The sequence below is a fragment of the Chenopodium quinoa genome, unplaced genomic scaffold, assembly GCF_001683475.1.
Source record: "Chenopodium quinoa cultivar QQ74 unplaced genomic scaffold, ASM168347v1, whole genome shotgun sequence".
Lineage (NCBI taxonomy): Eukaryota > Viridiplantae > Streptophyta > Magnoliopsida > Caryophyllales > Amaranthaceae > Chenopodium > Chenopodium quinoa.
The window spans coordinates 5,403,818-5,428,482 of record NW_018744633.1 but is presented as its reverse complement, the minus strand read 5'-3'; the positions used below and the strand labels follow the sequence as shown (position 1 = coordinate 5,428,482).

The following is a 24,665-nucleotide window of genomic DNA, read 5'->3' as shown; positions in this document are numbered from 1 at the left end:
CCTTTACATCTTAATTAGTACATTGAGTGAACTAGAATATATATAAAAAAAAAACTAATCAAATCCGAAATCAACCAAACCAAATCGGAAAGAACCATAATTCTATTTACGCGAACACACAACAATTTAGCATGATTAGATTCCAAAATCGCATAATCTGTCTAAACTCGACTCAAACCCAACCCGCGTATCGGATTCGATAGACCAATACCTAACAGGTATCAATCAATGAATCAAGTATGAACCCTAAGCCACTCTGTTGAAAGTTAAAGGGGGTTGGCCAGCTGCCTCAACTGAACCCACGTTTCCAAAAAAATATTCCCAAAAAACGTAAATTATAGTGAATTGCGTAACTACGAAGCCCATATATTTATCGAAATGCACGTGTCTTTTCTGTAAAAGCCAAACAACTCCAGCTCTCCTATTCCTTCTCGACACTCCCGCCATCTCACTCCCATTTTCTCTCCGACAACCGCCGCCGCATCACCGCCCATCTCCGCCGGGAGAACACTTCGCTTCGTGCTTGGTTGTCTGCCTTCCGTAGTTGCCGGGAGTTTTATAAAGTTAGTTACTTTGTTCTATTTTGAGATCTTGGTTTTGATTTTTTGCACTTGTTTGTTTATGAAAACTTGGATTATTTCTGTTTTATTGTCTCATTTCTTGATTTTGAATATGGGTTTTGGTTTAATGTTCGTACATGATATGTATTGGCAGTATCGGTTATGATAGGACAATTTTGACTGTTAATATCTTTGATTATATAATTGGTTGAATTTAATTGAAAATGGAAATGGAAAAGAATGAATATGTAAATGGGTTGGTTTTGTGAAAATGGAGGAGTATTTGTTTGTTGTCTCTTGGTTTCGGCTTTTTCGAGGGAGAAGATAGGCTAGTTGCTTTGTGGTAGTGCTAATAACATGTTAATTTGGTGGGTAATACTAATACCTTTGATTTGAGGAATTATAAAAGTTTTAAATGATGGGTTTTGTGATGGAGTTTTGAGGAGTTGTGTGGATAGGAAATGTTCTTCCCTTGTGGTGTTGAGGTTAGGCATAGGAAAAGATTCGAATTCGAGTTGGGTAGGTACCGGTTGCATTTTAGTGATGTGTAATTTCTATTTAATTCAAGGATGAGGTATTGTGATGGGTCTTGGCTCAATACTGGTGTAGAGAGTTCAATAGTATTAGAAGTTTGATTTCATTTCTATGAGTGAAAAACAACATGAATTGGAATATTCAACACTAAATGCTTTCTGAAAATGGTATCGAGTCAAACACATAAGGAATTCTCAATCAACACCTCCGTAGTGTGGGGCTGATTTTCATTTCATTCTAGTTTGTTGAACCAAGCGGGCCCTAACAAAATCTTGTTGCTACTTGAATGTGCAACAACTTGTTCTATTTTATGAACTCCTTCATTGTAGAAAATATAAATTGTTTCCTACTTATTCATTGGCTTATCTCCTGTGTAAGTTAAAAGAGTTTGGCTTCTTCTGATCAATTTGAAGTGTGTGGAAATGTGGAATCAGTTGATAAATGATGATTAATGAAGTTTGTTTTGTGTAGGTTGCCACTGCTGAATTGAAGTTTCTGGAATCTTTGATTTACTAACAATTGTGAGAGAGAAGGAAGAATGGGGTATATTGGAAATCATGGTATTGCAGCGCTACATAAGCACAAGTATAGCGGTGAGGATCACTCATATGTGGCCAAATATATCTTACAACCATTTTGGACGCGTTTCGTGCTTCTTTTCCCTCTTTGGGTGCCGTAAGTATCCACTTTTCATTCTTTTTTTTTTGCTTATCAATTGGATTCTATTATTTGTCTACTCTGGTTAGTATGTCTTAGAATTAGGCTGGGGGCCGCCGGGGGGGGGGGGTGGTGGGGATAGATTACAGAGCTTACAGTATATAACTATATATTAGGATTTCCCTCAAATGTTATATTTGCTCCACTTTATTGTCAAGTTCAAATAGATTCCCTATGTTGTTTACAAGGAGAGACACAAGAAATGAAACTGTGCTTCTCAATGTGATGACTGTTGTTTATTTCTGTAGTTAAATCCATGTAGAAATAAGATTCAGAGGTAGTGGAGAGATAGACTTTTTCAACAACTCTTGCTGTCCTATTATATAATCAAATTAGATAGTTTGGGCCATCGCAAGAAGCTATCATCTTTCCTTCAGATGCGTGCTTTTGTAAGTTGAAAAATATCTTGAGGTAGTGGAAGTCTATATTTATTGCACTAGGAATTGTGCTGTTTTCAAAGTAATAATATTTCTTCATAGTAGCATGAGTGGACTATTTTTTGTGTCTCATTATTGGTCGTATTATGTGAAAACCTCATTGGCTAATGAATTGGAAGTTGTGAATCTGAGCTGTATGGGGTTTTGGCTGGGCCCTTTAGTAGAAGCCCGTTATGAATTTGGGTAACTTTGATAGTGGAAGTCTTTGTGTCTTGAGCTTTATTTCATTGTTCTTCAAAAGTATGGAGCACATCTGGCTAGCTCCATGTAATATAGATATCATGTACAAGCTCTTGTTTGTACTAATTGCAACAAAAGGTAAGGTGAATTCAATTGTTTCTTGAAGAAATTTTTGCCCCTATTGTTAATGCTCTGATACCTGTTTTAGACTTTTAGGGCAGGAAATACTCTTGCACTACTATATATGTTAGTTTATTTGTTTTTGTTTTTGGTTGCCACTTATATTTGTATAAAATCCCTCTTTCTTTGAGCTTTATAACTGTAATGTCATATTGCTAACTTCTTCCTTTCTATGTGCACATTTGCTGTTTCTGGATGCTTATTCAGTCCAAATGTGGTAACTATCATTCTTTGGCTTATTTTACATTTTTATTTTCTCTTTATCTCTCTCCACTCCCTAAAGTATTTTCTATATCAATTGGTTGTTTTGCAAATTGTCTAAGAGGCTACTTATTGTTTTGGTGCAGATAACACTTACAGGATTCATGTTCTTAGTAACTTCTGCATTGCTTGGATACGTAAGTGAAGATTTTCACTTCGATGGTTTTGTAATCTATTTCATTAAGTATCTTTTAAAAGGTGTTCTGTTACACTAGCTGACTTATAAAATGCTCTGATTACTCATAGCTTAGTGGTCTTTGATTTTGAAGCCTTTCCTTTTTGTTTTATTTTGTGAATTTGTTAAATTATGACCATCATTTTTCAGTTGTCTTTTTCAAGGCTCCCTTCTCCTCCTCTTCCACCCCTTTTATGGGTACTTTGGTTTGGTGTTAAATTGAACTATAGCTCAATTTGGGGTCATAATAAGTGATATTGGTGATGAAATTAGAGAGAAGGATGTTCTGATATTTCTCTGTAAAACATGGAGGCACAATACGTGAGAAAGCAATCTTGGTCCTAGGACAGTAGGAGTTGTTATGGTAATGAGATTAAGGATTAGTTCTGTTCAACTTATTTTTGCAGAACTGAAATCCCACTCTTGAACCATCTTTGCACATATGACTGCCTATAGCCATTTGGCATCATTTATGCCACGGACAACCAATACCAAAAGACTAGCAGTCTGCCGTTACTGGATTATGATATAAGCAAAAGGTCCACTAAGATTTTTGATCTATCTTGTCCAAGTTTGGGACTGCCATCGCTTTGAGAATATTACTCAATTATGATCTTCCTACTATGATTTGTAAATTAACTTTGCTAGTAAAGTTTACAATAGCATCAATGTGTGTCTTTGATATCATATAGTACCAAGTCTAGTCCATTTAAGAGATGTGGATCTATAAGCTATATGTTTGGTTACACAAAGATTGATCTCGTATGAAGCGTCAAAATGTATGGCCATATAATGCTTGGGGATGATTGAACTTGGCTATGGCTGATAATGTCTATGCTTTGTTAAGGATCTGAGTATGTTTTGTTCTTGCTATTTTCAGATATATTCACCTCGTCTGGATACACCACCACCTAGATGGGTTCATTTCATGCATGGATTACTGCTCTTTTTATACCAGGTTTGTTTCCCAACTAATGACGTGATTACTTGGCTCTTCTGAATTCTTTGTTAATTTTGCTGTTACTTCTTATTTTAACTGATGGGTGTATTTAATGCCTAAGTTTCGAGTACTCTTTAGTCTAAAATCTTATAACATTATGTTTGTTATTCTTGTTACCAACTCAAGTACTATGTGCAATGTTGGCTCAAATTGTTCTGCTAATTTCTATGGTTATAAGCCTCTAGAATCCATACAGTTGTAAGTGTTTTTGCTTGTAACTATGGCTTCCTTGCTTTTACATAAAATTCGAACTTCTCCATGATTTCTGTGAAAAAAACAATCTTCCAACTTGTCTACTTGCTGGAATTTGGTTTGGATTTTATACATATATTTTTAATTCTCCAGAATTTACAGAAGGTTGGATGACTTGGATCCATAGCTAGCTTTTGTTTCATTGTTGTATTTGTAATATGGGGGTAGTAAGCTTCTAGTCGATGTTTGCATTGTCAAGTTCCTTAGTGATTGGTCCCTGCTGAAATTTCAGTGTTTCACCCATAGAGGGGCTGTTATTAGTCTAGCAACCACTGGACAATTTTTCCAGTTATTATGGTAGAAATGTATTAAAGATTTATGGTTTGCTTGTTATGTTTATTGCACTGGCCTTTAGATTTGTTACATTCTCTTACTATTTTCTTATCACACTCCAGACCTTTGATGCCGTGGATGGGAAGCAAGCCAGACGTACCAATTCTTCAAGCCCATTGGGAGAGCTTTTTGATCATGGTAACTTCGTAGTCCTACATCTTATGTCTTCCTTGATTTCCGAGCAATCTTTGCTTTTGGCCTACTCCTGTTAGCAGGACATGACTTGCTTTCTACAAGTGTTTGAAACTAATTTGATGTATCCTGAACATGTCTGATTATGCATTGCAGGATGTGATGCTCTCGGTTGTGCAGTAAGTGTGTTCTTTTTCGATTATATTTTATGCTTTAAAGCAGATGACCTTTAAATCTATATTTTCATCTCAGCTTGAAGCCCTTGCTTTTGGGAGTACAGCTATGTGTGGAAGGGCAACTTTCTTGTTTTGGGTGATAGCAGCTGTTCCATTTTATGGTGCAACTTGGGAAAAGTATGTGCTCTTAGTTTTTTGCTACTTTTTATTAGTTAAGTGACTCAGATAGTTGCGGTAGCCTATGACTATTTTGGTCTACTTTTGTTTGATTAATGACATAACTGTGACACCTAATCTGATGTGTCCTGTCTAGTTTTCTTGTACCTTGAGTAGGATACGTCCTGTTTGGTATTCCCTTCTACCATTCTTCTTTTGTGTGTTGCTTTGTTAGGATTTAATATGTACATAACAATCTACGAACTACTTATTTGTATTGTTAAAGAAGGTTTGGTTGTTATCGGTTTAGGTGGTGCTATTTTTATTCATCACCATCATTATCGTTGCTGTTGTTGTCTTAATGGGGATGATAACTTATACTGGGTGTTGCTAATCTTGCTATACTGTCTACTTTGCTGGTCAGTTACCGGGCTGCTTCACTTTGCAACTTAACTTGCTCCTTTCTTTGGCTATGATTTTCAGCTACTTCACGAATATTTTAATTCTTCCAGTAGTCAACGGACCTACAGAAGGTCTCATGCTGATATATTTCTGCCACTTCTTCACAACTTTTGTAGGTAAGCCACTGCACATTTGTCAAACATCACAGAACTCATTTTATTTCTATGAGATAAGAATCCCTGGGCCTCAGAAACCATGTTGGTGACTTGGTGTTGGCATTAGAGAAATTATATTATTAAATAATAGTTGGTTTCCATCTATTGTCTCTAAACTTTTGCTCTTATTAGGTGCTGAGTGGTGGGCTCAACAGTTTGGACTATCAATTCCCTTCTTGAGCTGGGTGCCCTTTTTAAATGGTAACGTACATCCTCCAAAGTCTCGTTGATAATAACTAAAATATGTTTGAATGCATACATATATATATATATATATATATATATATATATATCCTTCCTTTTTCTCCATTTGATGCCAACTTAGGTGTCTTGGTAATAGTAATGTGGGAGAGAAGGAGGGGGGGAGGAGGAGAAAGGGACATTCATAATTTATTTTCACACCATCAATATCTCCCTTTTTTCCTATTTTTTTGGTTGATGGATGGGTGCATTTCTGAGTTAGTTTATTAATGATTTTATCTCCTACAACATTCATTTTTATTAAAAAGCATTTTCTTCTGTATCAATTTTTTCCCCTGTGGATGCATCCCTGAATTCTGACTTCCTATTTTTCTCTGTGTTTCAGGGATCCCAACATACCAAGCTGCGTTGTACCTAATGATAGCTTCTGGTGTGATTCCTACTGTTGCATTTAAGTAGGTATTCTTTTCTAAGTATATCAATCCTATTTGTGTATATCATCTCTTTGCATTAAAAATAGAGCATTGAAATTTAATATAACTTGCATGCTGAATTTGGATAATATATGAGGTTCTTCATCATGTTTAAACTAAAAGGGAACTATTGCGTTCATGCCTTCATGGACACATTCAATCTGGTTCTGTCCCTTAGTATCTCCTTATGTTCATGGTAGTGCACAATTATCGACATCCACAAGGATTATTGTAATGCAACATTTTCAGTGGGCTGAATTGAGTTCTTTATTAGCATGTTATATAACTCATTAAAGTTCTCATCTTAAGTATGCTTCCCATGCAGCATACAGAATGTCTACGGCGTAGTTAAAGTGAAAAAAGGAAATATGCTGCTTGCATTAGCTATGGTAATTATAAAATTGTCTTTTCTCTTGTTGCATTCCTTTTTATTGTTCTTGTTACTATCTGGGAACTCATTCTTGATGATATTTATGTCAGCTTTACCCATTCGTGGCACTCCTGGTCGGAGTTTTTCTTTGGTATAGTTCTCTTCCCTTATCTGGATAACTTGCTTTATGCCCTTTTGGATCCCTTGTCCTCATGAAGTAAAAGAAATGGTACTGCAGGGATTATTTGTCTCCAGCTGATATAATGGGCAACTATCCCCATCTCGTGGTTGTGGGAACTGGACTTGCATTTGGATTCCTTGTGGTAAGTAAAAGTTTTAATAATTTGTTGTGAGTTTCTGACATCTAATAATTCTAAACTACATCTTCTTATTAGATTGTTATGCATATTTTGTAGTATCTCCTTCAGGCTTTTACCATTGTACTTTTCTATCTTTGACATGATAGTATGTTTTTGCAGGGTAGGATGATTTTGTCTCACTTGTGCGATGAGCCTAAGGGTCTTAAAACGAGCATGTCTATGGTATGACTCTGGTTGATGATCTACTTATAGTGTATTATTTTGAGAAATTTCATGGAATCATGTGCATTTGCTAGTTATCTCCTCTGGCTTGTCTTTTTACAATTATACTAAGAACCTGTTTTCTTCACCATATTTCAGAAACTTATTTCTCAATTTTGTCATTATCAGATTAGACTGGAGTAGAAAGATTTTGATTTATCACTTCTTATTTCTGTTTACTTATCACTGAACGTCTTTAATTGAGTATTAATAAGATCGTGAATTAGATATTTAGAATATTCACATTGAGATATAACAATATCCCACTTGATAATGTCCTTTTTCTTATACATTAGTGTAAAAATACTGTCAACGCTTGACCAGGATCCCAAACTAGAAAGATTCACACCAGACCAGAGCCTACTAAATCAAACCAAAATACCTTATTTTAGCTTAAGAGAACAATATCTAAGCTGGTTTATTTATTTTTCCTCAGAAAGTATGTATTGATGTACTGTGCATTTTTTGTGTTTTACTTTCCAAATCTGCATTCCTGTTCGCATTTCATTGACTAACTCTTAACTACTTTGCTTCAGTGTCTTTTGTATCTACCTCTGGCCATTGCAAATGCTTTGACTGCTAAACTAAATGGCGGGTAGGATATTTAGCTCTCAGATTTTGCCATTTTTTTTCTTATGATATGATTAGTTAACAAATAATTCAACACTTCAGCCTATCAATTTTTTTTTTTTTTTTTAACCATTTTCACAGAATTCCTTTAGTTGACGAGCTCTTGGTGCTGCTCGGTTATTGTGCATTTACTGGTATGAAACATTCGACCTCTTTTGTAGCTAGCTCTTTTCTCCTTTGTTATTGGTGTCACCTTAGAATTTTATTTCTTTTTAGTGTTAACATCAACATGGTCTTACTAGCTAACAATATTATAAAGGAAATTTTTTCTACGTGTAGGAATGTAGAATGAATATTTTGATGAATTAAATGGAAATTTGATTGGCTATGAAATACTCAAATAATTTTTTTGGGTTTTCTACTTTTTCTTGAGGTATGATGAACGATTTTCGAAAGCAAAAATTTAATATTCTACTTTAGGCTTGAATAAAATTCCCATCGTACCATTCACATAAGTTTGGAAGCACGAATCGTTTTCTTTCAGTCATATTTAGAGGCACAAATAACTAAGGAAAACCACTGAGGTGCAAAGACAGTGGTTTTACAAGCTTTACTGACACTACTTATAGCATTTGCGATTTAGTAAAAGAGGACATGTGCCTTCTTAATTTCAAGCAAAGAAACTGCTAATAGTGTTAGTGGATTTACTTTATGAATTGCTTAATATTAGTTGTTCAACTCTGTGCCAAAACATGTTTTAAAAAAAAAAAAACTCTCTCCCACTCCAGTCCTTGGTGGACAATATTTTGGGATTTTCTTAAAAACCAACGAGAAATGTTTATTTTTTGAGATATATATAGAGAAATTGTTCCAATTCAGTTTGGAGTATGGTGAACATACATTTCATGATTCCTAGTCCTATTTCAATTTTAGACTTGTTTTTCCTAATGGTGTTTTCTGGCTTTGCTCAGCTTGTGTGTATTTGCACTTTGCAACATCAGTAATTCATGAAATCACAGCGGCATTGGGAATTTGCTGTTTCAGGTAACTTTATATCTGTATGACATTGTTGAAATGTATGTCACATTTTATTTGTATGAACTTTTTTTGTCCCATTAGCAGGTCTGGTTATTTCATGTTTTGATTCATGCTACTTATTTGTGTTTACGTACTAATAAAGGAATTTGTCATTATTTACATCGTATATAACGCTGCATGATTCCTACTGGTGAGTGGTGAACTGGTGACTGCATCCATAGGTATAGCTAGATTTTTGCCAAGTTACTGCATTATTGGTATAAAGTACAGTTGGGTTATGTCTTTTACTATAGAAATAAAGAGTCCTGTATCATTGCGTCGTTGAACTTGTTTAATCCAAGGCAGCCTTCTCCAAGAGCAGCACACTGCTAGATCCTCTATATTTTTGAATGAAAATATAATCTTTACCCTTGCATCTTTTAATTTCTCTGTGTTAAATGCATTCTTCTCATATGTATTATTGCTATTGTTTCGTTTCCTAAATTTTGGTTATTGAATATTCTTGTGAAGGTTAAAAGGGAGCCATATACTTGGCCCTTATTGCAATAACATTTCATCAAAAAAATTTATCATTTATGTGCTGGATTATCTTTGATTTTGCTATCCCCTGTATTACTTCAAAAGGAGAGCATTAGTATCCATATCGTTGAATCAGATCCATAAATCATTTATATGGTGGGTTATATAATTTGCTTGATTAATGCTTTGGTGGTAATGAGAGGAAGGAAATACGGGAAGATAGAGCGAGTCTATGGAACACGGAAATATTTTAGGGTAGCATTGACGGTAGGGGTTCATAACTTCATATAGTAGGAGTTAGTATAATATGGGTTTGGTAGTAGAGGTTATTAAGGGATAATAGGGGTTAAATTGGTAAGGATTTGTGAGGCATAGTAGGGGTTAGTATAATAGGGGTTCATGTACAATTGTACAGTAGGGGTTAGGGTAGAGGGGATTATGGATAGTATGAGTTATAGTAGTAGGGGCTATGGATAGTATGGGTTATGGTAGTAGGGGTTAGGATAGTAGGGTTTATTAAGGGATAATAAGGGTTAAACAGTAGAATTTAGGGTAGTAGGGGTTAGGGTAGTAGAGGTTAGGATAATAGGGGTTAGGGTAGTAGGGGTTATTAAGGGATAGTAGGGGTTGAGATAGTAGGGTTAGGGTAGTAAGGTTAGGATAGTAGGGTTCATATTGATATAGTATGAGTTAGATAGTAAGGGTTAGGATAGTAAGGGTTAGGGTAGTAGAGGTTATAAAAGAATAATGGGGGTTAGAATGGTAGGGGTTAGTATAATAAGGGTAGATAGGTTAGATAGTTTGGTTAAGGTAGGAGGGGTAAGTATATTAGGGGCATGTAAGGGTTAGGATAAGGGGTTCATATAGATATAGTAGCGGTTAGGTAGCAGGGGTTAGGATATTATGGGCATGTAAGGGATAGTAGGGATAATGATAGTATGGGTTAGGAGGGTTAATTAATAGAATAGTAGGGGTTCATATAGATATAGTAGGGAGATAGTATGGGTTAGGAATTAGGATAGTAGGGGTTAGGATAGTATGGGTTACTTAGAATAGTATGGATTAGGATAGTAGGGGTTATGTTCATACAGATATAGTTGGGGTTGCAGTAAGGAATAAGGATAGTAGGGGTTTGTATATTAGGGGCGTGTAAGGGATGGTCGGGATTGGTAAAGTAGGGGTTCTTATATAATGGGTTTGGGTAGGGATAGTAGGGATTATTAAGGGATCATATTAGGGTAAGGATAGTAGGGGTTAGTATAGGATTGTAGGGATTCATATAGTATGGGTTCAACCCCATATTATCCTAACCCATTATATACCATACTATATCAAACCCTATTATCCTATCCCAACTCCTACTATCTAACCCCTATTATCCTAACCCATACGATCTAACCCTTATTATATCTATATGAACCCCTACTATCCTATACTAACCCTACTATCCTAATCTCTACTATCTTAACCGATACTATCTAATTCCTACTATCCCTACATGAACCCCTACTATACTAATCCGTACTATCTTAATTCCTACTATGCCTCATAAACCCTTGGTTTTTATAATGTTTGGCATTAAAGCCTCTATTGTTTTTATAATGTTCCGATTAATCATTCCAGTTAGAGTTGTTACCGAAGCATACCTCAACTTTGTTTAATCTTGAATAAGTCCTCACTTTTTCGATGTTTATTTATGAATTACAGGATTACTAAGAAAGAAGCATAAGGAATGTTAGAGTTCTTGGTATAATTTTTTTTCCCTTCTTTAATTCTTTTGTCTGTATAAAGCGATTCACGACTTCACTAACTGCAGAATCCTTCCTTTGGTTACCTATTTTATTAGGTGCTGCAGGTCAATACATTAAGACAGGCTATTTAAAATGTGTTGAAACAACTCTTTGCCCGTGGACTGGAAGATTTCAGAAATTCAACCAAGATTGGAAGTTGTACTAAATTATGATATAATATTATGCTATCGATCTGATTTCACAGCCCTTGAGAAGGCCAAGTTATAAAATTATTATTGCTTAGTAATCTTGAGCAGTATGATGTTTTTGGCCTTTTTACAGAATCACAAGGGTGTCTTAAGTTTTCATATTCTGTAATGTATGAACTGATACTGTAGAAATTTAGCTTGCAAAATGCAATGCTTTTTTGATCTAAATGAATTTTGCTGAATAATGAATAATTGTGATTTCTGGGATTTCTTCTACTGATTAAGTGTTTCTTTTCTAATCTATAATATGTACAACAGAGTACTAAACGTTATGCGGTATACATATACCAGTTGATACGAAAGTAATAATTCTTGTAAACACAGGGATATAAAACTATTTAAGACCATGGTATTGTGATCTCTTCGGACATTTTTATGTGTACGATTCAAGCTAGAACAAAGGAATATGAGCTAAGAGATTAAATATCAATGTCAAGCATTATTGAATGCTTAAAGAGATGAAGATTACACTGGCAAAGATGAAAATTTCCTCGTCCAGTAGAACATAATGTCTCCATAAACATCTCTTTTTTCAAAAAAAAAAAAAAAAAAAAAAAAAAAAAAAAAAAAAAAAAAAAAAGGTTTCAGCAAATTGTGTAAGTAACAGCATTTTGTTCAACATTTGAGCAATTTCTTCTAGGCACCCTTTTGAAGTTTGGAGGATTTGACCGTCTATATGGGATTACCCAAAGTGACCAAATACAACACTAAGGGTCTGTTCATATTTACTGAACTGAACTGATTGGAGCTGAATTGAACTAAACTGATTGGAGCTGAACTGAACTGAACTAAGCTGAAATGAATATTTTATGAGATAGGGAAATTAAGAGCTGAACTGAACTGAACTGATTGGAGCTGAACTGAACTGAACTGATTGGAGCTGAACTGAACTGAAAATAAGTAAATATGAACAGACCTTAACACCCACCAATGAACCTTCAATCTTGGCAGTACCAAGGTTTTCATAGCATAAGCTACAACACTTCACAAATGTATTCTTCTTTGCCATCAAGAAAGGGATCAAGAACATTTACATCACAAAGTGATAACCTGTATTCATCCACTCAGTTATAGTTACTTGGTTAACTTCGTGGCAAATCAAACATATCATTAGACATTCACGACATCCGGAGAAAAATTGACAATTGGAGCATTCGACACTTTTATCGAGAGGCAAATAGAGGCATACAACAGTAAATTGGGTTGCTAATGTTGGTCATTTAGTTATTGACCGTACGAACATTAGTCTTTGTAACGAGTTAACGACTCTTCTCTAACTCATATATTTTTTTTTTCAAACGCATTAGGAATTCTCCTCGAGAATTTCCTAAATTTTTTTTCTTACCTAAATTTTATTTCTAAATATTTTTTTTAAAAAAAAACCACTAAATTAACTAGTTAAAAAACAACATTTGAAAAAAATATCATGTGGGTGAGAAAAACTAGTTCCTAACTACAAGTATTCACCTTACCAATACGAATTACGGAGTATAAATGAAGGACGACAAATTTGAATCTATAACCTATAATACAAAGACTCTCAACCATATTAATCTCTACGCAAAAACCTCATTGATAGGACTATCTAACATTCGAATAACCCGATTTCAAATAACCCGATATTGAGACCCGAATACAATACCCGGTTAGATGGTTCTAAATCTTCTAATGTATAACAGGCCCTTTATTAAAAGGCCCGAATTATAAAAACCTCAATTAAAAGCCGGCCTAAGAAGCCCATAAAAAGGAACTAGGGTTTTTCAGTTCTTTATACTTTAACCCTTTTCTTCCTTCCTCACTCTCTGCTTCTCTCCATTTGCCGTCGTATTACCCAGGTTTTTCCTCTCTCTCTTCTTTCTCTCTCCTCGACTTCGTCAATTTCTGTAGTTTTAATGGCGAATCTCAACTTAACGAACTCAAATTTGTTTGATGATTGCAGGAAGGTAAGGTTTTTTCGAGGAAGAAAAAGGAGACAGCGAAAATGGTTGAGACTACTAAAGGTAGAAAGGAAGAGGTTGTGACAAGGGAGTACACAATTAACCTTCACAAACGTCTTCATGGATGGTACTTTCTCTCTCTTAATCTGAGTTTTTTGGATTAGGGTTTTTGATTTGGGGTTTTTTGGTTATGAAATGATTGTACTTTAGGTGATTATATGTTTGTTTTGTTATAATTAGCATTGAAATGCTTGATTTTTCTGCAGAAATTGTTGTTTTTGAGCTGGAAATTAAGTGGGTTTTTGTTTAATTTTTCTGGGTTTTAATGTTTAGGTTTATAGACATTATTGATATGATTGAAATTTGTGAGTGGTTTGGTGGATCTGGTTAGATTATGCTGGTTGTTTGATTGGGTTCCTTTGATTGATGTAATGCTGACTTTGAAATTATTGTATTTGTACTGTTAATTATGTGATTATGGTTGTATATTTGTAATCTCCATTGATTTTATTAAGTTGTTAATGTTAAATACTTTTTAGGGTTTTGAACGAACAATTTCATGAAAATAATTGATGAATATATTCTTGAGTTCTTTTAAACCCCCAAGCACAGCTCAATAGCTTCAATTGGAATCATGAAACTTTGGAAGTTTTGTAATGAGGTTTTTGAATTTAGAAGTTGCTTTAATGATAATGTGTGTATATTTAACTTACAATTTGATTATGTTCAATGTTGATCTGTTTTATGGTTGTTGAGCTATTGGAACATGCTTTTAATTAGTTATACTTTTTATATGTATACTTGTTTTTTCTAGCATTTGTATGTTGAACCATGTTCGCAGATAGGTTTAATTGAAGTTGTTTGTGTGATGTTGCTTAGTTGGTTTGTGTTGTATGATTTGTCTTTTTATTGATATGCAAGTGTGAATCAGCAGTGCAACTTGACACTTTAGCTCATCTTGTATACCTTGTCATTCTTCGATCATGATTGAAAATAAATTCAGTTATCATAGTTGAAAATGAACCGGTTAGCTTGTCACTGTGCCGTGTTCTATGTCCAACAAAACTATTGATCTTATAGTTTTACTATCAATCAAACAATTCTCTTCAAAGAGTTTTAGGTGGTTAATTTTGTTGTGACTTTTATTCTGACAGCACCTTCAAGAAGAAGGCACCAAATGCCATCAAGGAAATCAGGACTTTCGCTGCAAAAGCAATGGGAACCAAGGACGTGAGAGTAGACGTCAAGCTTAACAAACAAATCTGGAGCAGGGGTATCAGAAGTGTTCCCAGGAGAATCCGTGTTCGCATTGCTCGCAAGAGAAATGATGATGAGGATGCCAAGGAAGAGTTGTACTCTTTGGTTACTGTTGCTGAGGTTCCTGCTGAGGGTTTGAAGGGTCTTGGTACTAAGGTTATTGAAGACGAAGATTAAGCAAAGGTTTTTCATGAGAGGACTAGATAGTTTTGCTTTGTTTAAGGCTATTTTTAATATTAGAAGGTCTTTGGTGATGTTTATTGCACTGAGATGTTCTTTACATATGAATTTTGATTTTGTTTTGTTAGTAACAACACCTATCCTTCGAATTTGAAACATGTGACATTGCAATTTTGCTCTATGTTTGTTTATGTTCTATCTTGACTGATTTAGGTGATGTTTATTGCTCAGAGTACTATTCAATTGTAGGTGCTCTGCCACTTGATTATCTTTGCACTTGCTTAGCAGTGATAAACTGGAATTCAATTGCTTTTCTAAGCTCTCGAGGCACGACTCTTAGTAAGAGGAAGACCTTGGTTGTGGATTGGTGACTTGTGCATTGTAGAGGAAGACTTGTTTTGAGTCTTCTTGCCGTTGCTACGTTGATGGATTTGGCTGCTGTATTCTTGCCATCTTGGCATCTCATTTTCCATATGCCATAAGCCTATAATGTCTACTATGATGAAGTCAAGAAGATGGTGTAATAATGTTGCGCACTGTTATAGGGATTGTTTGTACTCCACTTTTTATGGAGTATGGTGAATAATTCTCTATCCTTCATACGTTATTGCAACACCGAGATTATGATTTTTGTAATTGGAACCTACTGATAAACTGTCAAATTAAGAAAATATTCAAACATTTTCGAAAGGCAAAGTTTTCTCACCTTTATCCCACTATAAGCTTCTTGTTAAGGTTAGTGGACAAAGTACGTGCTAATCAAGCATGATTGCATGAGCCTCTAGTGATATCTAATGTCAAAGTTAGGGCCTGTTTTGTTGCTCAACTGAATATTTTATGACAGAAATTATGAACTGAATTGAAAATAATCTGAAGAGAACATGCCCTTATATCGATGTAGTGCAAATATGAACATGGATCAGTATGTTTGTCCAGTATTAAGTGCTAATCTAGTTAGATATATGTATACATTGCTCAAATCAGAAGTAAAAAATTAAATTTAGTTGCCCACATGCTTATAGAATTATGCCTACATCTGTCTTACTTCTGTTAGTAAAGGTCTGCTTGGTTCGTTCATTTGATAGCTAAATTCAAGCTCGAGCCAATCTGATAGGAGAGAAGCCTGAATAACTTGCAAGCAGGCACAAGAACATGGGATAATTATAAAACTTCATTGGATGATATCAATTCACGAGTTTTTCTATACCAAGAATACAGGTAGATCTATTCAGAATCCATCAAAAAACAGGATGAAAGAACCAGTCTGATAAAAAGAATTAAGGCAATTGAGGTGAGAATTAACAGACAAGAACAATTGCATTAAAAAACAAGCCAATGGTACCAAAAAAGAACAGAGCCAGGCCGCTGATAGCAAAAATGCTGTTGAAATAACTATCCATGCACAATGTGGTAGTGTAAAGAAAGAGAGGAAAAGCTGGCAAAAAAAAATCAGCTTGCAACTCTTCAATCTGTATGTTACATTTGACTCATAGCAAAGTGAACAAACAACAAAACTACATGCAGATGAGCAATTTAAAAAAAAGAAAGAAAAAAAAAAAAAAAAAAAAAAGCTACACCCCCTGCCCTCACAAAAATCCTAGCCTTCTCTCGATAAGTAGGCTTCAAAATTAACATCTTTCTGATTAAGAGCCCCAGATCAGTTCAACACAACTCAGGGGATCAAGGAGAAAGTCATGATAAAGAGGAATTTAGCTTGCTTTGTAAGCATACATGTAGCTTCTAAGCTTTCGAACTTCTTCAGACGATTCATGAAGAAGATGGTCCACATAAAGGCAAATTCCAGCTCCACTGCAAGGACAAAAATTGTAACACTATTTAGCAAATGCCAGATTTTAATGTGAAATGTAGAAGATTAAAGGTTCATATCTATTCTTCGAGAATGTACCTTAAAGGACCAAATGGAAGCCAAATGACATCCCACCGAAATTTTGGCAATCTACAGTACATAAATGAACTGTCAGATGAAAGTAGAGCAGTGAATTAATTGGTCCCAAATACATTATTAGAGTGTTGTGCCAAAAAATAGGACTGCAGTGACAATAGGTTATTTTAACATGGATGCTGAGTTAAGGAGTTGACATAATGGTGCTTACTTAAGCATATAATAGAGCCAGAAGACAGCAAGTAGTATCCCACCAAAGACAGCGTACCAAATCCACTGTCTGTGGCGTTCTGAACTCTTCATAAGCCCTAGAATGGCTGTTGTACACGCGATAACTGCTAGCCAATCTGTTTGCAGTTAAATTAGTGGAGCAGAAAAATACTATTTGCACCAGATATTATTACAGTATTTTATCAAAAACTAGTATTGGGAAGAATAGAATGCAAAGCCTTTTTCCTCTAGGGTTTTCAGTCAGAGGGAAATAGGCTTATTGCCAACAAATCATGTGGTAAGTCTTATACTTCCACACAATTTCTAAATATACTCTTTTTTCAGTAGTTCAAAGTGAAAAGAGATTTAATTCACAACACTTCCTGTTGGCACTGAGCATAACAAGACAAAATGAATGGAAGATAAAAAATGAAAACAAAAAATGACAGCCAAAACCTCGTCTCACAAATCATATCTATCCTTAGGACAAAGGTGGTCAACCAATAAGTGAAGAGACAATATAATCTTCTATATGCTTTAGCTACACGGGATAAAGCTAAAGATTACATACTAGGTTTCTAAGCACTTGTCTCTGTACTCACCATATGATTACAAAAGAAAAGTGCCACAAAAAGAAGTTCAAGAATACACACACGCACACAACCTCTCTCCCCCAAAAACTAGTGCAAAATTTAAAGTAAAATTACAAATTTAGAACCGCAATAAGTCTTAAGATACGCATGATAATATTACAAAAGTAATCTCACAATCTGTGAGGACTACTTAGGCACCATGAATCATGACATCTGAACTGTAAATCGGATGTTCAAGGAAGATGAAATGGGCAAGATCAAGAAACAATACCACAAAGTATGATAAGCCGTGAACCAATGTCCTCCATGAAGTAAGCATGGTAGCGCTGTTCAAGACAACGTAGTAAATGTCAATTCAGAAACAGATACACAATAGAAGCAAACAACAATATGGTCAATATTTCCAAGATAACATAATTACCATAAATCATTTCCTTCCTATATCAACAATAACTCTTACTAATAAGTACTGCACACATCACCCAAGTCATCATCAGTAAACAATCAATGTACTCCTAGTTTACCTCAACTACAGATTAAAACTACAAAATCTTTTGTCGCTGGTATATTTTACTTCATAAGACATAAGCTCATTCCCTTGGAATTCTACAACCAATATTTTCACTACATTAACATTACATTTTTAAACATGCCAACAGCATTGGTTCAGCTAGTTAAGTACAAACCAAATACGATACACAATCAATATGAAAAACCAACCTAACATGTATTTTCCCATCAGACTAGACACATTTAAGGTTTAAGCAGGTTTGATTCTGTTACAATGCCTTCGGTTTTCGGGTACCAACATTTTAAATTAGCAACGAAAAATAAGGTCAAATGATCAAGTAATCAAACATTCATGCTGCTACAACTAGTAACTGAAGAGAAGAGCAGGGATATTAGAAATTACCAAGTCCCAAGGATGAGCAACCTGATTGAATATGGAGAACAGAAGAAATGCTATGTAACACGACATCAATACAGCAAATACACTCTACAAAAAAAACAACCCCAAATTCAATATTCAATTAATCAACGATTCAATGTAGGAAAAATTCACCCAAAAATAAAAAGTTTGAATCTTTACCCTCCATAATCTGCTTTGTTGGGAGTGTAATTTTTCAAGGGATCGAACCAATTCTTCTTGCTCTGAAATAGTAAAGATAACATGAAGTACTTTAGCAATTAAGTTTTAGAAATTTAATGAAATGGAAAGTAAACCCTAAAATTGAATGACCTTGAGTATCGATTGGGCGATCTTCGTCGACGGTGGGAAGAGAGAGATCATCGTCGTTTGAATTTCGGAGGGATTTGTTGAACTTTCTTGCTAATTTCTTCATCGTCCCCATTATTCTATTCTGTTATGTATTGAATCATTTTCAAAAATTCATCTACTAGTCATCTTCATATGAGGGGCAATATGAGCAACAGTATATGATTTATTCACTTATTTGACATTTCACATTTGAAGTCATTCTCGTTTCCCAAAGCGGATGAGGGAAGGGTACCTGTGTAAATGCACGGGATGTAAAAGTTAGACAAAATGTGTTTAAAAAAACAAAAAACTCGTGCAAGAATTTATAAGGTCGAATGGAGTGTTCATTGGAGGAATAATCAGAATCATGAATGACTCTAATAACACTTGTTGGTATTTTATATCATAGTAGATGGTGTCACCACCATACCAACAAGACTTAGTATGCTAGTATCATGAGGATAATATCTAGGCAAATTTCACATTTGCTACCAGGGAAAGGACCCTAATTCACATTTGCTACCCCTTTAATTTTTTATTTTATTTTACTACCACCCAAATCCCAAAATTTTAGATATTACTACCATTTGACGGATGCCGTTATTATTTCCGTAAGTGAAGCCCAATCACCGTCCAACCACCTCACTGCCACCGCTCCATCTTCAACCACCCTCATTGCCACCATCCAACCTCCATTTCCCATCAACGCCGGCGCCCTAAGAATCTCACGGCAGCCGCGAAACTCCACCAGCAGCCCACCTCCTTCCCAAATGCCACCAACACCTCCTCACCTTCACACAACCACCAAGAACAAACCCCTTTCCCAGCCCGGTTCCAACGAACACCTTAGCTTCACACAACCACGAATCAAAAACGACCCCATTCCCAGCCCGATTCCAGCTCGAACCCTATTCACCCATCAGCGCGGAGGTTCTCCAGCCAGCCACAAATTAAATCGCAAACCCTAGCCACCCGATCAACCACCAACTCTCACGAAAAAACCAATCAACCCCCTTTAATTCGTTTTTCGTGGTTTTGGGGTGGTGGTTTTGGGTTAGGGGAGGCCGAAAACGCGGTAAAGGAAGGGGAGGGGGGTCGATTCGGTGGAGGGAACGGGGTTGGGGGCGGATTCTGGGGGTGGTTTTGGTTTCGGTTCGGGGTGGTTGGTCGGGGCAGCGAGAACGGGAAAAGGGGAGGGGGGTTCGCGTTGGCTGCGTATGGGTGGGGGATAGGGAGGGGGTGGGCACGCGCCGGCGCCGGCTGAAGTTCTGGGCGCCGGCCGCCGGCAGGGGGGAGGGCAGGGGGTGGCAGGGGAGGGGGAGGGTGGTTTATTTTATTTATTTTAATTATTTTTTAATTTTTTTAATTTATTTTTATTTTTTTTAATAAACTTAATGGAAATCGTAACGGATTCCGTTAAGTGGTAGTGATTTTTAAAAAAAGTCTAATTTAGGTGGTAGTAAAATAAAATAAAAAATTAAAGGGGTAGCAAATGTGAATTAGGGTCCTTTCCCTGATAGTAAATGTGAAATTTGCCTAATATCTAATGTGATATAAAAAAAACCAACGCGTGTTATTAGAATCATTGGTTGAAAATTCCTTGTGTTCACAAATATTTAGTATTTTTTGTCATAACTTTAAAAGTACATAGTAGTTTTTGATTTTCCTTCTAGATTAGAAGCAAAGAGTTACAAAGATTGAAATAATACCATTAACAATTTGCATTAAAGTGTTTGTTGGCTTGACTTCCAAATCATGAGCTAGGATAAAATGAAATAAACGAAGCGGTGACCATGCACATTGAATTAAAAAGACAAACTCATTTGCATGTACCCGGTGTACAGTATTTTTACTGTACATCGGGTTTTCGCACGTGCTTTTTTTTAAAAAAAATCGCAGAATTTCAAATACCTAAAAATAAAAAAAACGCAGAACAACAATGGAGGAGAGAGAAAGTGAGAAAACGCAGCTATCAATCATCCATTGAGGAGAGAGAAAGTGAGAAATCGCAAAAATTACAGAAAACGAACATCAATCGAGGAGAAAAAAGGTTAGAAAACGCAAAAATTGCAGAAATCGATCATCAATCGAGGAGAAAAAAGGTGAGAAAACGCACAAATAGAAGAATTCGATCATCAATTAAGGACAAAGAAAGTGAGAAAACTTACAAATTGCAGAATTCGATCATCAATGGAGAATTCGACTTTCGATACAACAAATTGCAGCAATCTCATTCACGAATTGCTACAAAAACAGAGGTAAATTGAGACTGAATTTGAAATCGATTTAAATCGATCGATTATAGAAGAAGAAGAAACTACTTGTTTTGGAGATGAATTCGTACCAATATTCAACAATCCAGACAATGCAGATGAAGCAATCGATAATGCAAATGAAGCAATTGAGAATGCAGAAGACGCAATTCATAATGCAGAAAATCAAGTGGTTCCTGATAAATCAATTGATTCAAATTCAGAACAAACAACCAAATCAGATGCAACTGAAGGTAATTTCTATGAACTTTTGAGATTGTATGCAAAAAGTAACCCTTTAAATACATAATTGTTACCCTTTTCATGCATAAACGTGACCATACTTATGCCTAAATGTTACCCTCAGATTGAATGCAGAACTTTTTAGATTGCATGCAAAAAGTAACCCTTTGAATGCCTAAATGTTACCCTTTTCATGCTTAAAAGTGACCCTATTTATGCTCAAATGTTACACTCAGATTGTATGCTGAAAATTCAGATTGTATGCAAAATGTAACCCTTTGAATGCCTAAATGTTACCTTTTTCATGCATAAAAGTTACCCTATTTATGCTCAAATGTTACACTCAGATTGTATGCTGAAAATTCAGATTGTATGCAAAAAGTAACCCTTTCAATGCCTAAATGTTACCTTTTTCATGCGTAAAAGTTACCCTATTTTCAAACGAATGTTACCCTTTTTTTTATGTTGTCTGTGGTTATTATCTGATTTGTTTGTATTAAATAACAGATACAAATCCAATTGATGCTTATGGTTTAGATCTTAGAGGATCATTTGTTGGTGTGGTAAGAGAAACTTTTGAAGAAATTTTGGAATTGTATCAAAACATGCTGCTATATTGGGGTTTTCAATAAGAAAACATACAACTAGATTCAAACAACACACAAAAATAGTAACTGAGAAAAACTATGTGTGTTCTGCTGAGGGAAAGAGACATTCAGGTCAGAAGAAAACAAAGTTAGTTGAAATGGTTGATGAAGAGGATGTAAATGTAAAAACAAGAAAGCCAAGACAAGTATCCATTACAAGATCAAATTGCAAGGCATGCATAAGAGCAAAAGTGAATAAAGAAGGACAGTTTGAGGTGGTGGCTCATGTTATTCAGCATAACCACGAGCTAACAAAGCCACAGTGGCATTATTTGCATCGTTCTGAAAGAAAAATGACAGAGGAAAAAGTTGTAACAATCAAAACAATGAAATCTTCAGGTTTAACTACAATGGACACTTACAATTACATGGCTACAGAGGCTGGAGGAGAACAGAATGTAGGCCATAGTGTTGTAGATCACCTGAATTTCTGCTCAAGGTTAAGAATGGAACAAATTGAGGCTGGAGATTCTCAAACTTTAGTGAACATTTTAAGTCAGGAACAATCAGAGGATCCAAACTTCTTTTTTAGAGTGAAGTTTGACAAAGAAGGAAGAATTTGCAATATCTTTTGGAGAGATTCAATGATGCTAGAAGACTATAGGATATATGGAGATGTTCTTGTCTTTGATACAACATACAGAACCAACAGATATAATCTTATATGTGCTCCATTTGTTGGCATAAATAACCACTGGCATAATTGTATGTTTGCTTGTGCTTTTATTGGGGATGAAACGACAGATTCATTTGTGTGGTTACTACAAACCTTCTTCAAAGCTATGGAGGATAGAAAACCAACTTCAATATTCACTGACCAGGACCAAGCAATGGCAAATGCTATACTGGAGGTAAAAGATTTATATTGACATCTTACAGATTTGAGCTATGACAATAAAGTTTTCCTTTTTCACATAAAGTTACCCTTTTAGCTGCATAAAGTTACCCTTTTTAGTGCATAAAGTAACCCTTTTAACAGCATAAAGTGACCCCTTTATTTTCAATGCAGGTGATTCCTAATACAAGACATAGACTTTGTATATGGCATTTGGAGCAAAATGTCATAACCAGATTTGGAGCTCTTAAAAAAGACAAAGAATTCAAATTTGCATTCAACCAGTGCTTAAAGATGTGTGTGACAGAACAAGAATTCGAAGCAAAGTGGCAAGCAATGTTGCAAAAATATGAGTTGACAGAACACTCTTGGTACAAAAGAGTGTATGAGTTGAAAGACAAATGGTGTCCTGCCCTTTGTAGAGATTTCTTTTCAGCAGGGATCTTATCGTCACAAAGGAGTGAAAGCACTAATCATGCCATAGGATTCAGAGCAAGTAAAGCAACTACTTTGACAGAATTTTATACCATATTTAAGAAGACAACTAATCGTTGGAGAAGCACAGAGAAATATGATGAGTTTACCTGTAGCAAGTCAATAGCATTCACTTCATTGCCTCTATCTGGAATGCTAAAGCATGCTGCACAGGTAAAAAGTTAACTGACAAATACATAAATTACACCTAATATATGGCAATTTAAATGAAGCTACATGATTTTGATGTACAGGTTTTCACTTTATCACTCTTTAGAAATTTTGAAGAGGAGTTTGGATACTCTATGGCAACAACTGTTCAGATGTTAGGCAGTAATGAAGAATGCCTACTTTATCAAGTAACACTAGAAGACAAGTCATGGTCTGCACATCAAGTAAACTATATACAAGAGAGCCAAACTGTATGGTGTACTTGCAAAAACTTTGAAGCATCTGGATGGTTATGTTATCATTGCATCAGAATTCTACATTTGCATTCAGTAACAAGAATACCAGACAAGTATGTTTCAAAAAGATGGACTAAGTTTGCAAAAACAGAGGCATGGGATAGGTTGAAGAATCAGGATCCTAAACAGCAATATATTCCATGGAGGCAAACAATGATGAGGAAATACTACAATCTAATCTTAAAAAGTCAAGAAAATGAAGAGACAAGAGCATTTATGGAAGAAAGCTTCAGAAACAGTCTTAAAATGGTGGAAGACTCACTTGCTAGTGCTGCTCAGAAAGAAAGTGCAGAAGCTGCTTCTAACATTCCTGATGTGGCAGACAACACTCAAAGCAATACTGACGCTTCTTCAGCATCGAGTACAAGCACATGTGTACCAATAATTCTTGATCCTAAAAGGGCTGTAACAAAAGGAAGAAGCAAGAGAGCAAAAGGAGGACTTGAAAAAAGCAAGAGAAAAAGAAAACCAGCACTGCCACCTCCAAATTCAGAATTTGGATCAAAGACACCTAACTTACGACTCTTTTAAGATCTTTTTTAGAACATTTTTTTTTTCGAAATTAATATACCTTGTATTGTTAAACTATTTTTCTTTTGTTTTTTTACTCTATGACTAGTTTAATGAAAATGTGATTGATACTTTTATTAGCACATGTTTAATTATTGGAACACATCAACTTATGTTACCCTTTTAACGTATAAAAGTAACCCTTTTCATGCATAAAAGTAACCCTTTTCATGCATAAAAGTGACCCTTTTCATGCATAAAAGTTATCCTTTCTATCCACTAAATCAACCTTTTCTTTGGCAATAGCTACCCTTTCTGTTAATAAAAGTTAACCCTTTTAGCAATAAAAGTTACCCTTTCCATGCTTAAAAGTTACACTATCTACCCACAAAAGTATACCTTATCATGTATAAACTTATTATTTCTACCCACAAAAGT

At 35.4% G+C, this 24,665-nt stretch overlaps 4 protein-coding genes across 6 annotated transcripts; 3 read left to right on the top strand and 1 right to left on the bottom strand.

Annotated features, from left to right (window-relative positions):
* The first annotated feature begins 224 nt into the window (after nt 1–224).
* Nucleotides 225–11,677, top strand: LOC110701260 (choline/ethanolaminephosphotransferase 1-like). Of its 2 annotated transcripts, XM_021878879.1 has the most exons (20): nt 226–563; nt 1,566–1,769; nt 2,816–2,825; nt 2,956–3,006; nt 3,925–4,002; nt 4,692–4,767; nt 4,918–4,940; nt 5,014–5,114; nt 5,577–5,671; nt 5,843–5,911; nt 6,297–6,366; nt 6,710–6,773; nt 6,865–6,905; nt 6,993–7,077; nt 7,234–7,296; nt 7,872–7,930; nt 8,047–8,099; nt 8,877–8,949; nt 11,170–11,209; nt 11,309–11,677. In XM_021878879.1, the coding sequence occupies exons 2-19, from the start codon at nt 1,633–1,635 to the stop codon at nt 11,189–11,191; spliced, it is 1,170 nt and encodes a 389-aa protein (XP_021734571.1). In that variant the 5' UTR covers nt 226–563; nt 1,566–1,632; the 3' UTR covers nt 11,192–11,209; nt 11,309–11,677. The 2 variants fall into 2 exon arrangements, 1 of the variants encoding a protein (XP_021734571.1); XR_002507331.1 differs by lacking the exons at nt 7,872–7,930; nt 8,047–8,099 and having other exon boundaries at nt 225–563.
* A 1,501-nt stretch (nt 11,678–13,178) lies between these two features.
* LOC110701258 (60S ribosomal protein L31-like) lies at nt 13,179–15,065 on the top strand. The gene is made up of 3 exons (XM_021878875.1): nt 13,179–13,296; nt 13,401–13,525; nt 14,553–15,065. Exons 2-3 carry the CDS (start codon nt 13,443–13,445, stop codon nt 14,830–14,832), a joined length of 363 nt encoding a protein of 120 aa, XP_021734567.1. The 5' UTR covers nt 13,179–13,296; nt 13,401–13,442; the 3' UTR covers nt 14,833–15,065.
* Nucleotides 15,066–16,127: 1,062 nt separating this feature from the next.
* On the bottom strand, nt 16,128–19,026 carry LOC110701257. 2 transcript variants are annotated; one of them, XM_021878872.1, is made up of 7 exons: nt 18,782–19,026; nt 18,632–18,693; nt 18,455–18,538; nt 17,813–17,867; nt 16,950–17,085; nt 16,742–16,810; nt 16,128–16,644 (listed from the first exon to the last, which is right to left on the bottom strand). In XM_021878872.1, exons 1-7 carry the CDS (start codon nt 18,891–18,893, stop codon nt 16,545–16,547), a joined length of 618 nt encoding a protein of 205 aa, XP_021734564.1. In that variant the 5' UTR covers nt 18,894–19,026; the 3' UTR covers nt 16,128–16,544. The 2 variants fall into 2 exon arrangements, with proteins under 2 accessions (XP_021734564.1, XP_021734566.1); XM_021878874.1 differs by having other exon boundaries at nt 16,742–16,792; nt 18,782–19,008.
* A 3,013-nt stretch (nt 19,027–22,039) lies between these two features.
* LOC110701459 (protein FAR1-RELATED SEQUENCE 5-like) lies at nt 22,040–24,248 on the top strand. Its single transcript, XM_021879111.1, has 3 exons — nt 22,040–22,792; nt 22,951–23,424; nt 23,505–24,248. The coding sequence occupies exons 1-3, from the start codon at nt 22,040–22,042 to the stop codon at nt 24,246–24,248; spliced, it is 1,971 nt and encodes a 656-aa protein (XP_021734803.1).
* The last annotated feature ends 417 nt before the right edge of the window (nt 24,249–24,665 follow it).

Excerpts from the sequence above, each read along its gene's own strand:
- LOC110701260 (XM_021878879.1), top strand. The coding sequence starts at position 1,633 with ATGGGGTATATTGGAAATCATGGTATTGCAGCGCTACATAAGCACAAG. Across the intron at positions 3,007-3,924 it reads CTTCTGCATTGCTTGGATAC|ATATATTCACCTCGTCTGGA; the intron begins GTAAGTGAAGAT and ends TGCTATTTTCAG. Across the intron at positions 7,931-8,046 it reads ACTGCTAAACTAAATGGCGG|AATTCCTTTAGTTGACGAGC; the intron begins GTAGGATATTTA and ends CCATTTTCACAG.
- LOC110701258 (XM_021878875.1), top strand. The coding sequence starts at position 13,443 with ATGGTTGAGACTACTAAAGGTAGAAAGGAAGAGGTTGTGACAAGGGAG. Across the intron at positions 13,526-14,552 it reads CACAAACGTCTTCATGGATG|CACCTTCAAGAAGAAGGCAC; the intron begins GTACTTTCTCTC and ends TTATTCTGACAG.
- LOC110701257 (XM_021878872.1), bottom strand. The coding sequence starts at position 18,893 with ATGGGGACGATGAAGAAATTAGCAAGAAAGTTCAACAAATCCCTCCGA. Across the intron at positions 16,811-16,949 it reads TGGCTCTATTATATGCTTAA|TTCATTTATGTACTGTAGAT; the intron begins GTAAGCACCATT and ends TTCATCTGACAG. Across the intron at positions 16,645-16,741 it reads CTTCCATTTGGTCCTTTAAG|TGGAGCTGGAATTTGCCTTT; the intron begins GTACATTCTCGA and ends TTGTCCTTGCAG.
- LOC110701459 (XM_021879111.1), top strand. The coding sequence starts at position 22,040 with ATGGTTGATGAAGAGGATGTAAATGTAAAAACAAGAAAGCCAAGACAA. Across the intron at positions 22,793-22,950 it reads TGGCAAATGCTATACTGGAG|GTGATTCCTAATACAAGACA; the intron begins GTAAAAGATTTA and ends TTTTCAATGCAG. Across the intron at positions 23,425-23,504 it reads TGCTAAAGCATGCTGCACAG|GTTTTCACTTTATCACTCTT; the intron begins GTAAAAAGTTAA and ends TTTGATGTACAG.